Here is a 15,130-nt window from a genome sequence, read left to right on the forward strand (position 1 = left end):
CATATGAGTACACAAGTCATCAACAGTATAAGCATACTTATTGTGACAATTATAAGCATCGCTATATCTAATTGGAGTATGCTAATTATAAGCGATATGAGTATGAAGACCAATATTGACATGAGCACATTGAGCGACAACAATATAAGCATCTTAATAGCCATCAACATGATTATGTTCATCAATACGAGGATGGTACCCATTGCCATTATGAATGTGCTAACTTTCAGGAGGATATGGATCAAATTATAGTTAAACTAGATCACCTTCAGCAAGAAAAAATTGTTATTTTGACAAGCTTAAGAGACATTGTAGTGAAACTAATAAGACAACATATGAGATTAAGAGGATGATTGATCAATTGAGGAAACAAATAGAAGAACAAGCAACAAGCGAACTAACAATAGAAGAAGCTCCTTCATTACCAATAAAAGATTCTCTAAACAATAATCAAGTTGTCCACTATATATCAGTACAAGTAGCTCCTTCTCAAATTGCTCATAGCAAGGATCAATTTCATCAAGCTATAACTATTCCTTATCCGTAGGCTGTATCTCCCAAGGTCACTCCATTGCTTAATGGTCAAATCCACAATACTCTGCCTATTGGAAAAGTTTTTTAAAGATTTTGCATGGTCAAACTATTTACTCTTGTCAGAGTTTGTTCTTTTACTACCTAACTTATTGGAAAGAATTTTCAATACTTGCCTATATCAAGTTGCTCGCTCTTACCAAAGCTTGCTTTTTCAATATCTCACCTGTTGGAAAGGGTTTCTATATGCGAGCACTTTGTTAAAATTTATCCCATCCTTCCCTTCCCGAATTTGTGCCTTAATTTTAACTCGTTAGGAGCCAAGTTTTTCAAGCGAGGGAGAAATGGTGTAATATGGGATAAAATATAATTAGGTTTAATTTAGGATACTATGATTATCTAATAGGGGTATTTAAATAAAGATATTGATCCATTAGATTAACTTTGATTATTTATTTTATTGTTATATTAGATATCAATATCTTTAATATTTAATTTAGATTTAGGATGAGATTTGAATTTAAGTTATCAATATTTTATTATTTTTAAATTTTTATAAATAGAGTTAGGTTTTTCATTTGTTTTTAGCTCTTGAATATTATTAAACAAGAATTTTCGAGAGTTTCGACCCCCCTCATTCTCTCTCTTCCTCCTCCTTTCTCTTTATCTCATTCCCCTCTCCCTTTTCCCGTTTTACATCATAAATACACAAACATCTTTAGAAAAAATAACTCATAAAACGTTTATTTTATTACTCATAGATTATAAACCTCTAAATTAACATAAGGCCTCAAGTAAAAAAAAAAAAAAAGTGTCTTACCGTCTCAAAATTTTGATTCAACTGACTTTTTGTTTCCCCATTAAGGATCAAGGGACTTTTCTCCAACAACAATCACGGAATAAAATAAAGAAATTTAAGTTTAAGTACACCATTCGTGCTTATTACAAAGGGATGATATGTTTTGATGGTGGATTTAGGTTGAAAGTTGCAGGTGAGAATGGCGACAATGGGAATGGGATCTTATATTATTAAAGAAAGGGGTGGGCATCTGCTTATTTGATCCGAGAAATTATAAGGGGACAAAGCGTCTATCTTCATTGTTCATTGGAAAGCATAATCTCATTCCTAGGAGAGATCGAACGGTAAGAGGTTTGTGTGCATCGAAGAGCGGCTTCTGAATGTATATAAACAAATGATGACATTGTTCCTTGTTAATTCTTTTGCCCCCATATCGCCCATTTCTAGAGCCAGGTGAGAGATGAGAGATGTGCATAAATTTCCCTTGTAATTCCCCTTTTTAGTATCTGAAAAGTGGAGATTTTTTTTTTAAAATTTATTTTCTTAAAAAAGTTGCCTTATCAATTTAATATCTCAGGATTTAATTGTTTCTTAATTTAAATCTCCAATAAAATAATACGATCTTTCTAATTAGTTCCACGCAAATATATATTGTTCGATTTGATCTCTCGTAAATAAAATTATTATAACTCATAGATATTTTTTATACCAATCAATAATAAATGAAATTAATAATTGTGATTACTCCTAATTATAAAATGTTTTATGCGTAACAGACCAAATTAAAAAAAAATCTACATGTGAAGGATTGCAGTAAGAAAATAATTCTATTAAGTACTAAATTGAAAAAGTGGCATATATTAAAAATAAAAATTTCAGTGAGATTAGACTATATATATATATATATATATAAAATTGATAATATTTGGAGTTAATCAATGTGGATATCCAAGGAAGTCATAATAATTTAATTAGAAGCATAACGGATAGTTACTTCAACAATCACATACCAAGAATAGAGAGTAACTAAATAGTAAGATCACTTACATAGACTTGACAACTCAATTCTAATAATAAATAGATATAAACATGTCAAACAATTTTATACAATGTACATTTCGTGACCAGCTGTTTGTCCTTTTATGGAAAACTCCACAATAAGAAAATTAGTCATTACTACCGACTGATCTTGTATAAGAAAAAGTTCACATGTAACAAAATCATCAATATAATATATAAAATAAAAATGACAATTAAGACTCAAAACTCTAATTTAATAACGGTTAAGTTCTCAACAAATTTTTTAAAAAAATTAGTTAAAAATATCAATCCAGATGGTTACAAATCAAAAGTTTTAATTGTAAATAAGTATTTAAATATCAAACGTAACCTTATATTGAAACAAAAAATTTTATTTACAATTATTTGAATTAATATTTATAATTATTTTGCAAAAAATGTTGTTGAAAACTTAACTATTATTAATTCAATATTTTGAATTCTGGAACCTAACTATTATTCTCTCTATAAAATTCAGGGAGATTCCACCAATGAGGGAAAAAGATATGAAATTTCTATCCAATACATTTACATGTTTAATTATAATTAACTTGTATCATCCAAACGGATTCCACCAAAAAAGCATGGGAGCACAGACTGTTCGAGCATGGGGCTTCCCTCACCAATGAATAGTCACAACAAGCGCCGTAAAGGATTGGATGAGGCCAATAGTTCTGCACACTCTTTCTTTGTGGGTGACACAGAATGAGGGAACGAATTTTTGCAAGCTAATACATACTCTTCTTAGCTCTGATCATGTTGATCCTATCATTCGAACAAGAATTCAACTTATGTACATCGCATAGAAGACAGAACTGGCAAACTGTAAAAATGGTATGAGAAATTAAGAATGCCTTTGCACTGCCACAATTTCAATGACACTGCGCCAATAGGCGACTCTTCATTGAAAATAACATGCAGAATAACATAACTATAAGCCACTAACTAAATCTCATGGAAAAACTAGTGAATTCGAGAGAATATACATGAACTCATCATATAGATACCTCCAATCTTCGTATCACATATTCAATAGCGTCTTCTACACCCTATCACTGGAGATAATCCAAATTACTTGGCTGGCTGGCCCACTGTGACTTTTCATCTTGGCTTAGTGTCACTTCCCTTGCTTCGAAAAGATGAGAAAGAGAAAAATGATCGGGGAGCTGCAGAAATTGAAATCTATGTTACTCTGGCGTCGCAAAAAATACCAATGATCATTAACGATAACATGACAAAGCGGCATACGCAACACAAAACAGACAATGACATTTGACGAGATATTGACACCTTAAAATTTCGCAGATAACAGTGAACTGCCATGTGAACTTTGGAATTCACTCTTGGATTCACAAAACGTATTGCCAATGAAGGCATATATTGTGAAATTAAAGATAACATGGCAATACGACATCTATTTTCCCTTCATTAAATTAATACTCTATACGACATACAACTGACAATGACCAGCGACTGCCTGTACCATCTTAAAGTTTCAAGCAAGATAGGGAACAACAATACAAATTCACGCAACTTTTCCTCGCGTATGAATCACCAACAAGAAGAAATACATTGTGCGGTCGTCACAGGATGATAAAACAATGACTTCATCAGCCAAACACTCAAAAAGATGCGAAAAATGGATGACAGTAGTGACCAAGAAAAAGATTAGGTTATACCATGCATCACCTTTTAATGAACTTCCTGATATATAATCATCTCTCAGTTTAAAATGAGCAGGAGGAGGAGGGTAGTAGAACTTTGCATGGATTGGACTGCAAGAATTGAGAAACAAGGTTGTCAACTAGATAGCTTAAAGCAAATACTTTCATTCAATCAAAAAAAGAAAAGGAAAAAGAAAAAAGAAAATTGAATTGATTTGCATGAATACAAGTGCAAAAAAATCTAGCCAAAAGCAATACAATCTTATTTCCATATTTGATTTACGAAATAATGAAAATGAAACTAACAGACTTTAGAACAGAACCACACATAAAAAGGTAGGATATTGATCATATATAGCATTTTACATTTGAATTGGTTAACAACAGAAATTCTTTATACCAATGCATAACAAATATGACACAAAAGTAAGATGGTCTTTATTCTTCACATTCAAACCCTCTTCAGTCATATATCATCAAGGAAAGCGCCACATATGAAAATGAGCTTGAGAGCAGTCAGATTTTAATTCCTTTACATTACTAGAGACTATAAATGCCACATCAGATTGTTCCCTCTTCACTCACACATTTATCCATGTAAAATAAAGATTCCTTTATCTGAACGTGCAACAACTGACGTAAAGAGTTAGAAAAACATCCACTCCCCAGTAGAAAGATTTCAACGGAAGTTACCAGTACATTATGAAACTCATATGATTATTATTTTTTGAAATATAAAATATGAAGCAAATATGTCCTTTTGTAACATTTATGTAGAAAAATGAAATATGGATCAAAATTTAATCTCTATGAAGCAAGCATGTTCTACAGTAACAATAAAATTTGAGAAAGCATGACTTACCCTTTTCACTGAACAGCTCGTTTTCATTGAAACTGTCTTTTGAAGGATGGCCGTGAGAGAATCCCGTTCTTGATTTTCTCAGGTCTTCTGATAACCCGCTAGCAGGCTCTTGGACATCTTCTGTGTAATCGTCGCCTTCAGAAGTTGTGGCAGAGACCCAATCAACCAAACTCTCTGGCCCAGGATTTTCCTCCCAAACTTTAATAGTCGTTTGAACCCATTTGTGACATCATTTCGGGATTGAATATAAGATGAATTACCAACAAGAATAGGTCCCTGAGCACTTTCCCATTTTCTCCTCATCCGAGCAGTATCATTCTCACCTGAGATAATTGAGCTAGAATTCCACGATGAAGGACTTCCAATTGGAGAACCCACAGAAACATCAACATCAGAAGGTTCATGTGAGTAAGCAAAAGAATGACGTGAGTGCGAATTCCATGAGATAGGACTTTCAACTGGTGAGTCCTGCAGTGATCCTATATTGTTGAAGGCAGAAGGTATAGCAGTAGGCATTTCAGCTGCTGTAATGGGATCTACTTGAGCAAGTGATCTTGTAGAATCGCCAATCTCAGATCCAGAATTGCCAGATTTCGCAGATTCCAGGTTCAGTCTTACCATTCCATTACTTGTATGAGCACAATCTTCAACAACCATGGTTTCAGTTTCATCATCTTCCTCTCTGGCCATGTCCACTGAATCTTCCCCCTCAAGCACGGGCTCATCAAGTTCTCCAGTATTCTGGGTCTTGAATGCTAATGAAGCTTTCATCATCACAGCATTAGTTCCAACACCAGGGCATGTGTTATTACCCTTTTTAAGGAAAGACCTGGGTGAATGATCATAAGGGCCAAGATCAGTCTGCACCCTATCAAATTTCAGGGGCTCCAGAACAATTCCATCTGAGTTAAAAGAGGAAAAATCCTTCAACTGTGCAGGACCAGCTGAACTTTTCTGTAAAGAACAGAACTGCTTTTTCTTCTCTTCCTTGATACCTGACACTCTTCATTGGTGCTCCTACTATGGGCATAGTTTCTCACCTGAGAGCGGTTTGCTATTTTATTGACTCCAGAAGAAGGCCTCGTGGTTTCTTTTTTCAAATCAGAGAAGTTTGGAACAGACTGAGCAAGATGATTGTCTCTTCGCCTTCCAGAAGAATTGGAAACTTTAGATACTGTAGCTGAGTGAGCTGTGGATGTACAAACATTTCTGTAAGGCAAAATTTTTCCGTTTTGCCTCGAAGCACAATCCTCAAAAGGTGATTCACTAAAAAGTCTATACGGTCCATAAATTTTTTCTTCAGAAAGTTCAGAAATATCTTCATCCTCTTCATTCCGAAGGGGTTGAACTGGCTGCTGTAAAAATAGGGTAACCTTAAATCAGAACCAAAATTGGTGTCTCTGTTTAAAATACCGAAAAACTTTCTTTTTTTAATTATTGCTCCACAAACCATCAGAAAAGGTAAGGAATACCTGCTCCTTCTTTTTACTCAAATTGAAAGATCTAAGTTTCTCAGTACGCCGTTGAGCAGCTGATACAGAAACTTCTCTGTCTATAGACCTAATAAACTTGGCCTTCATCTCAGCTCTACTCCGATCGAGATTATCCTGCATGGCCTTCATTTTAGCTTCCTTCTCTAATCTTTTAGAACTCCATTCTTCCCTCAGTTTGGCATCCCTCTTCTGCATGTACCTTCCATAAAATTTTCCTCTGGAATTATCACCAAAATTAAGATCTAAGAAATTTAGCCTTATAGCATCACCATAATCGTGGTTTTCGACCATGTTCACTGGTGCTTTACCACCAAAATTTACAACATTACTACAACTTCCAGACGGTTCAAGCATAGCATTTATGAAAGGCAGTTTAGGAGTTGATTCCAATGCTCCAGGTCCTCTATCCTTCGCGTTAACAGACTGTCGTGTGTCAGTAGGCTCAATTCTCCGTGCAGAACCATACTGGTCTCCAGGAACCCGTTGTTGGTGCTCAGCAAAAAGCTTTTCAAGCTCATCTGCTTTCATTTTCAGCTCATCATTCAAAGCCCGATTTCCTTTGGACTGCCTTGGTCTCTGAAATTGCTCTGTGGGTCGAATTGAGGCCACATGGAAACTTCCTTGGCTCTCTAAAAGTTCTTTACTGGGAAGATTGAACTTGCTGTTTTCGCAAGTAACTTGAGTGTCATCCCTCTTAATTCCAGACTTACTAATGCGTTCATAACCACTAGAATGTGGTTTTTGGTTTCTCCTTTTTACAATATCAGAATCCTCAGCCTTAACTTGCTGCTTGCTAGAGAATGAAGAGTTCATCATCACTTCCTCGTATTCTCCAGCTTGATCCACCTCAACCTGACTAGAAGGACCTTCCTTAAATTTTAGTCCAAAACTACCTTCAAACTGTCCAGAGCAAGATCGAGCATGACTGTACGAACCCCTCGAATGTGATTGAGTAACGGTACATTTCCTCATCACACGATCATCCCTTCTACCCGAAACTATGACATCAGATGTAATATCCTCCGCTGGGGTGGTGACATCACCGGCAGGTATCTGAGAAGCAACCAGGTACTTGGCACCAACAACTTCAGCAGGATCAGAAAGCCATTCGATTTTGCCTCAGAATCCACTCGATCTTTATATCCACCTGTCCTCTCTTCACCAAAAGCAGAAACTTCAGTTGTTTCCTGAGATGACCTTTGATCAATTTTCACAACCCGCTCTGCTCTGCCCGCAAAAGTCGCATTGGAACTAGCTTCCTCTTTGGATACAAGAACGCCAGCAAGGGCATGGGAATCGGCATGATCTTTCAACCCAATATCAACAAACTTACGCGGGCCGCTCTCAAGGTCAGTATTGGATGAACACCCTCTAATGTTTTTATGCTCCTTACCTCCAGACGCAACAGAAGCCGCTGCATTAGACTTGGCCCGCGAAACAGAGGAACCGGAAGATGGCGTACACAAGGAGCTCTCTGTATCCTTCCTTTCACCAGTCACATCAATGCTCATCTCACTGGCACCACTCCATCTCTGCAATACGGACTTCTCGGCTGCCAGAACGGTGGAGCCCACAGAAGCATCAGGCAAAAGCCGCCGGAACTCCAGGGATTTGCTGACAATGGGTTTACCGCCACTGCCACTGGAGGAAGAATTCTCCTTCTGCTTGTTCTCGAAGGGGTTAAATCGGTCCTGCACGCTGAGGCGACGCGCCGGCTGAGTCGTCGGAATCGAAGAAGACAACGATGATGATTCAATCGGCGCTTCGTCTGTCTTCTTCTCCTCAACCTTGTTGGCTTGTTCGTCTTTCTCGGAAACGTTACTGCACTGCGAAGCGAAAGTGGCGAATTGCTTTGGCTGCTGCCACGTGGAGTGCTCATGGTGTTGGGCCTCTCTATGACATTTGTAGGACCCGGATTGAGGTTCGGTGGGGTCGTCAATGGACATATCCGAACCAACAGATGATCGGAGCTCCCTGTCAACGCCACCTGGCTCCCAAGTGGCGGTAAGATCCGGCCTTCTTTGGTACAGTGACAAAAATTAGTGCAAGCTTCACTGCACACAAAAAAATGAAAATTATTTATAAAAAAAAAAAAGATGATGAAAATACAATTTACAAATAACAAGAGGAACATACTTTTTTAACACACCCTTTAATAGAAAAATAATATTTAGAACGTTTGTTTCTTAAATGCGCAGTTCAGATTGCGGGACAGAAAAATAAATTACAATTCCTGCAGAAAATTAATGAAGTAATACTTTCATGGGCCATGATTAATAAGTTAATAAAGTCATACTAACACAGATAAATCTTGACAAAGAGTTGACAGGAGATGAGAACCTTCTAACTGCCACTATTCCTTCCGTATTTTCTTTTTCATTTTCTGATTTTTTTTAATCAAACCATTGACTGGTCTTCTCGTTTCTTTTCTTTAAAAAATCAACACATCACCGATTTATTTTAATGGAAGGAGACATAGCCGAGATTTCATATTCAAATCCGTACAAGTGAAAAAATACTTTTAAAAATAATTACTTCTATTTAAACCTAACAATACTCAATATTCAGATAGATAGTTATAGTATGAAAAAAAAATAAAGCAATAAGAAATCACAATATGATATTACGACTCATTTTGTGAAGTGTGCAATGCAATACATGAGACACTTGCATTTCATTCATTATATTTATAATGATATTGTGAAGTTCTAGCCTTTTATCATGCATCACATGAAGAATCAAACTTGTGCACTTTTATAAACTTGAAGTTATCAGCGTTCGGATTGCCCAAAAACAAAATTATAAACGCCTGAAATGAGAAAAATGTTTTTTTTTTGGAGGGGGGTTTGGTAAAAACAATTCCTTAACCAGCATAATCCCATGCAAAATTGGGCGGCTAAGAAGAACATTAAAAAAATTACACAAACTCACAAAGTTCTGCGATAACAATAAAACTGTAGGCAGGGTTCAATGGGTGTGTGTGTGTATCAACCCGTTTGGATAGCATAACAATCGATTATTTGAGCCAAAATAATTAATTTTTAAAAAAATTATTAAACAGTAAAATAATTTGATAATTTATTATTGAACGAGAATCACATTTTGAAATAAACTCTAAAAGGTTGCTTATATATTTAATTTTATCGTTAAATAATATATTTTACTTCTTAAATAAAATTTAACAAATTTAACAATATTAAATAACTTTATCAATAATTTAATTTTAAAAACCAATATCTTTTATAATAATTTGTACGGCTAAAATAATTTCAGTATCCAAACAGATTAAGCTATAATATAATAATTGTTTTCATAATCAATTATACCAAACTGAAATCTAAATAAGTCATATATGTGTGTGTGTGTAATTTATATCTCAATAAAATCTTCATTTCTTCTAATTCTTTTAAATAATTTTAATTTTAATTATTTTTATTAAAAAATTATTTCCATATTTTTTAAAAGCAATTTCAGGTTGGGCCAAACCCGGCCGAACCTGCAGATAACCCAATGGCCGAACTAACGCATCGGTTGTGCAGACATACCACTTTTTTTTTTTTTGGGCCAAGGTGCAGACCTACCTCAAATAACAAGCATATTGACTTTCACATAGGCAAGGAAGACAACCTACTATAGGCGACCCAACGAACAAAGAAAGGAGGAAACGATAGAAGCCACAACCAAACCATAACTCAGATCATATCATTATCATTAAGCTTGAGGAAGAACAAAAAAAAAAAATATTTAAAAAAAATTAAAAAAACAGAATTGAAAGTGGAAAATTTTTCCTTTGGATAAAGGTCTTCATGAATCACTATCCACGCATTGCCCCTGCCCTCGCTAATATTGAAATCATAAAGTAAAGGATGAGAAGCTTAAGACAGGCATCACAGGAAGAGACTTTGTTGTTGATCAATATAAAGGGAACTGTGGAAAATTTTCCCGTATCATCAGAATTTCTTTGGTCAACATTGTCAGGGTTTTCCATTTATGTCTCTTTCTATTTTAACACTTATTCATTCATTCAAAACAGACATCTTTCTTTAAAAAACAAAGAAAGAAAAGAAAAGATAAGGCAGGTTTGTATACTTGACTGAGTAGCTTCCTAATTTTGAGTAATTTCAGCAGTCAGCTTTTCATGAATAAGATAAAGAAGCCTGGAACCTGTATGCAATCAGTAGTTCAGTAAACAGTTTCTTCTTCAACAAATAAGCCAGTAAACACTGTGCAACAAAAAATAGCATAATCATTTTCCATAAAAATTGTGCATTCTGTAAAAAATTGAACAGCTACATGGACCCAAGAAGTCAAAACCATCAAAAAAGACTAGGACATATTGAAATAACGATGAGAAAATCGAGGACCAAGAACAGTGATTAGGCAATTACCACTACCAGCTGAAGTATGGTTCAAAATGCAGAGTAAAGCACTGATTATAATAAACATTACTCCAAACTGATTATACTAAACATCATACAGGCATAATTTTCTCTCAAAACCATATTCAAATGTGCTATCGTTTGTATTTGGTTATTTCCAGGGCAAATGTGTTCGAAATCTGAAAGCATTAAAATCTTAAAATAAGATTTCAGAGTTCTCACTACAAGCGACGAGTACCAAATTTATCTGCAAACTGCTGTAGTTCAGAGATAGAATCAGGATTAAAACCAGCTCGAGCACATGCTGAGGTCAAGTCTTGCCTAACTGTGGAAAGTCGAACATTGCCCTAAGAAGTTCCTTCCTTCATAAGGGGTAAAGAGGGAAAAATTAGATAAAAAAAATCAACAAAAGAAGGAATAGACAAAAAACCAACTCAGCCTTAGCATAATAATTTCTTCTCCTCCCCCATATTACCTCCTTTTCTTTTTTCCCCCCTTACTTTTTCCCATTTCCATCAAATTTCTCATATAGGCATCACTTTACTAGCAGCTCCACCTGCTTAGAAGCTGGGAAGTGGATCCTAAATGTTTGGAATTGGAAATTTTTACTAGCAATCCAATAAAATAAAATCTCCACATCCTATAACTAACTCGTGAGTTTGGATTCAATAATAGGCAGATTCAATGAGAGGTAGTGAGAGTCTAACATGGCCATTCATTTGAAATTAAACAGACGCTCCAAATTGTACAAACTGAAAACTGAAATACACCATTATATAAATTCTTGTGAGTTACAAATGGAAGGTTGAAATGAACTCTCACAGCCTCTAATGAATTTGCCTCTTATTGAATCCAATCATTGAACTCATTATCTGTATGAACATGTATCAAACCGATCAAAATCAATAGGTCATTCCTTTCACCTTAGCTCTGACAGTTCACTCAGTCAACATTAAAGCTCTCTGTTCCACTCCATCCTGGAGGCCCAGACAGTATCCTGGAGGCCCAGACAGAGTTCTATGCCCAGATGACTCAATGAAAGCGGGAGGGGAAGCAAGACTCACATTAAATTTTTAAGCGAAAATTTGTTTCTCAATTGGCAATATAGCGGCCCCACCACTGAAGAGAATATATGATGAGGGAACTTGTAAGTTGTAATAGACCCAGAAAACAGAAAAGACAAAGGAAAAAAAATACTTGGTTGCATCTGCTGCTGCTGCTGCAGTAGTTCCTGTTCCATCCTCACCTGAGGCAAATTGACCAAACTAAGGTCAGTATATCAATTTCAGTCACGTGAGGCCACTCAATTAAAAGAAAGTCTTTTATTTTTGCCATAAATTTAAAAGAATTTCGATAAAAGACTTTCAAAGGCTCTGTAGAGCCATAATTTGTGTCAAACCACCTCCTCAAGGTCAATATGTAACATAATAGTTCAACAAACATCACACACATACAGCACCCAATAAAATCTAAGGGCTCAAAGCACTAAGGTATCAGTAACATTGTTTTAGTCAGGTTGTAAGAGGAAAAGAAATAAGAATGCCGATATCCTTCTTCTTCCACAGAATCTATAAATTCAAAACTTAACAGCTCAGTCTTCATCATTTTAACAGCGAATGCGTAGTTGACTAAAACTCCTTATTAATCACATGCATAAGGTGACATAATTTTAAGGGAGCTCATCAAAATCAGAGGTATAATTGACATTCTATATTTATCATGTCATTATTGCAACTTATATTACCTTCCTTTCGCTTTATTTTTGGCATATCTATCTGTGTTTATGCATTTTTGCAACTTATACAGGTTCCCCTCAACATGCTATATACGAAGGATTAATCAAGATTCAAGAATGCATACACATTTTTTGTTCAAGACTAACCCCTTCAGGCCTTCACTTCTCTTGACAACGATCACAATTTGCAATCTCACTCTCCACCCCCACTCTCTGGCCAATTTACCTCAGCAACTCACGCAAGTTGTATGATGAACAGTAGTAGAAAATAAAAAATACTAAAAGAGAATAACACACATTGATAAGACAGAACCATAGTGGCCATGAAATAATAGAACAACTTCCACAGCCAAAAGAGCATGGAAGATTTTAAATATCTCTAGTCCACTTAAATTAAATAGTACACATACCATCTGCACCCAAGCGCTGATATCCTGGCCCCTGAAATAACCCAGGAAGAACAAATAAGCAAATAAAATGATTAATTTCTTCAATTTCTTTAAACTAAGCTTCCATGATTGATCAATAGCTTTTATTATTACCTGAGAATATATTCTCCGTGCTGCTTCTAACTGGGACATCTCTGCATCAAAGGTTAAGGCCATTTCCAAAACCTCTGGTTTACTAACAAACCGGATAAATCTAGAAGCACCAAAAGGCAAAGGCTGTTCAGGTCAGAAAGAACCAGAAAGTTCGCTGCATACATACAAAGGCAGAAAACTCAACGAAGAAGCAATTTCTTCCATTTCCTTGTTTTGACCTTTCAAGCGTTGCTTTTGTGAACGACGTCTCAGCATTTTTATGTCTCTCAATCTCTAGCCTGATTGACTGGACTGCTAGTGCAATTTGCTCTTCAGCAACTTTTAAATGAGTTGTAAATGACTTCACCAAGCCTGATGCTAGTTTCTCAGTGTTTCCATTACTTGAAACAAAGAGTTCATGTCTGCCAATGAAAGCGAGAGAGATAAGAAAAGAGCAATTACGAAAATTAATATTACAAGTCAAAACTGTTTGAAAACCAAAGGAAGGTTGTTGACACCTTGAACGCTTTGGAGACAACTGGAATACAGCATAATCAAGAGGCATGTCAGACTTCATCTCCATTTACTGAAGTGATCACTATCACTTCTCTGGCCTTTTCACAAAACCCGATGCATTCTTCACCATCATTTTCAATTGTTGACAACCAAAATCATCAAGGTCCACTCGAGAAGTCCCAAAGTCAGATTGTAGGTTCTGCGCAAAGACTATGAACATTAAAGAGAGGAAAACGAAAACAGTTTCAATAGATGAAAAGGTAATTCGGTAGGTTATATCCAATTGGCTTTTGATAGACATCTAATTTTTCAATCAAGATGAAATTTAAATAGACTAATTATTTATAAGATGCCCATAAGACAAATCCTACCTTCTATAATGCCAACAGACTCCCCATAGGTCAAAGCCTACAAACTCAGCTCAAAAACAAAAGTGAACAAAAGTTCAAGCTCTTGCAGCAATACAGAAATCTAATTTCACCACAATGAAATTAGATAAAATAGATCTGATCTAACAAAACTAAGCGAATGAATTTATATCCAGCAAACACCCTTAAAACCCAAAAATCCACCTCGAACTGAGCTGAACCTAGAGACTTACGAGCAAACAGAGCTTTAAGCACACATTTCCGTAAACGTTCTCAAACAAGTATGCATGCAGCAAAAATTTAAAAAAGGAAAAAGGGAAAAACCCTGCTAACAATGACATTAAAAAAACTGCAAGTAGAAATGAGGAACGATCGCCGAATTCAATGCAAACCCAAGAATCAAGCTCCGAGATCGTCGATTACGTAATCCGATCCTCCGACATCGAGTTTAAAATAGTAGCAACAATTCGCCCCCTCGTCTTTTTATATCCCTTCTTTTACTTCTTTTGTCTCCACGGAATGTGCTCTTTTATCAATTTTTTTAGTGCCACGAGAACCCAACAATGACAAGATGGCTTTCGCTTAACTCCTTCAAATCACTTTCTAATTTCTCTCCCTCTACATTGGGAGGCAGAGAGAGAAAGAGAGCAGTGATTCAGATTTCAGACACTAAATTACTATTGCATTAGCAATTTGTTTAATGTTAATCACTATAAATGCTAACAGGGTTGAAGGACAGCGAGTGTGTGAATGGAAGAAGTGGATTTACAGTTATGGACTTTTCTTATTTTCCGATGCCGTTATGGGGTTGTCAGCGGCATTTTCTAAAGCTGACTGAAGTATTACTATCGGGCTATGTTTTTACGTATGTTTTCATCTGAATTATGTTGGCTTCTTGTGGTGGCGGTTAAATTGAATCATCTTCGATCAGTTCATTCGGCCTTATTTGGTTTGCCGTCAATCAAATTTCATTTCTAATTTCGTCATGATCAAACATAAAAATCAATTTCATGCCATAACTTCCGTTAATTTTTTTAACATGATACTTTAAACAAATATCTTAAATATTGAACGAAGGGATCATGTGAATAACTAAATGAAATAAATTTTATATACACTCTTTTCTTAAAAGAGAATATCGATAAAAAATCTCTGAAATAATTTGATATTTGACAAAAATTTAGACAGGTCGAATATTTATTA

At 35.6% G+C, this 15,130-nt stretch overlaps 1 protein-coding gene across 1 annotated transcript; it reads right to left on the bottom strand.

Annotated features, from left to right (window-relative positions):
• Positions 1-2,790: 2,790 nt before the first annotated feature.
• On the bottom strand, positions 2,791-14,736 carry LOC129289362 (uncharacterized). The gene is given in 17 exon segments (XM_054926121.1): positions 2,791-3,555; positions 4,079-4,142; positions 4,145-4,164; positions 4,916-5,098; positions 5,101-5,910; positions 5,913-6,270; positions 6,388-7,407; positions 7,410-8,445; positions 10,573-10,631; positions 10,908-10,966; positions 11,026-11,130; positions 11,133-11,149; positions 11,985-12,033; positions 12,933-12,963; positions 13,065-13,164; positions 13,283-13,465; positions 13,562-14,736. Coding segments are annotated over 17 exon segments (4,224 nt in total). The 5' UTR covers positions 13,627-14,736; the 3' UTR covers positions 2,791-3,490.
• Positions 14,737-15,130: the final 394 nt, after the last annotated feature.

Source organism: Prosopis cineraria, unplaced genomic scaffold, assembly GCF_029017545.1.
Source record: "Prosopis cineraria cultivar Desert tree isolate PC_DT_omini unplaced genomic scaffold, ASM2901754v1 PC12, whole genome shotgun sequence".
Classification (NCBI taxonomy): domain Eukaryota; kingdom Viridiplantae; phylum Streptophyta; class Magnoliopsida; order Fabales; family Fabaceae; genus Prosopis; species Prosopis cineraria.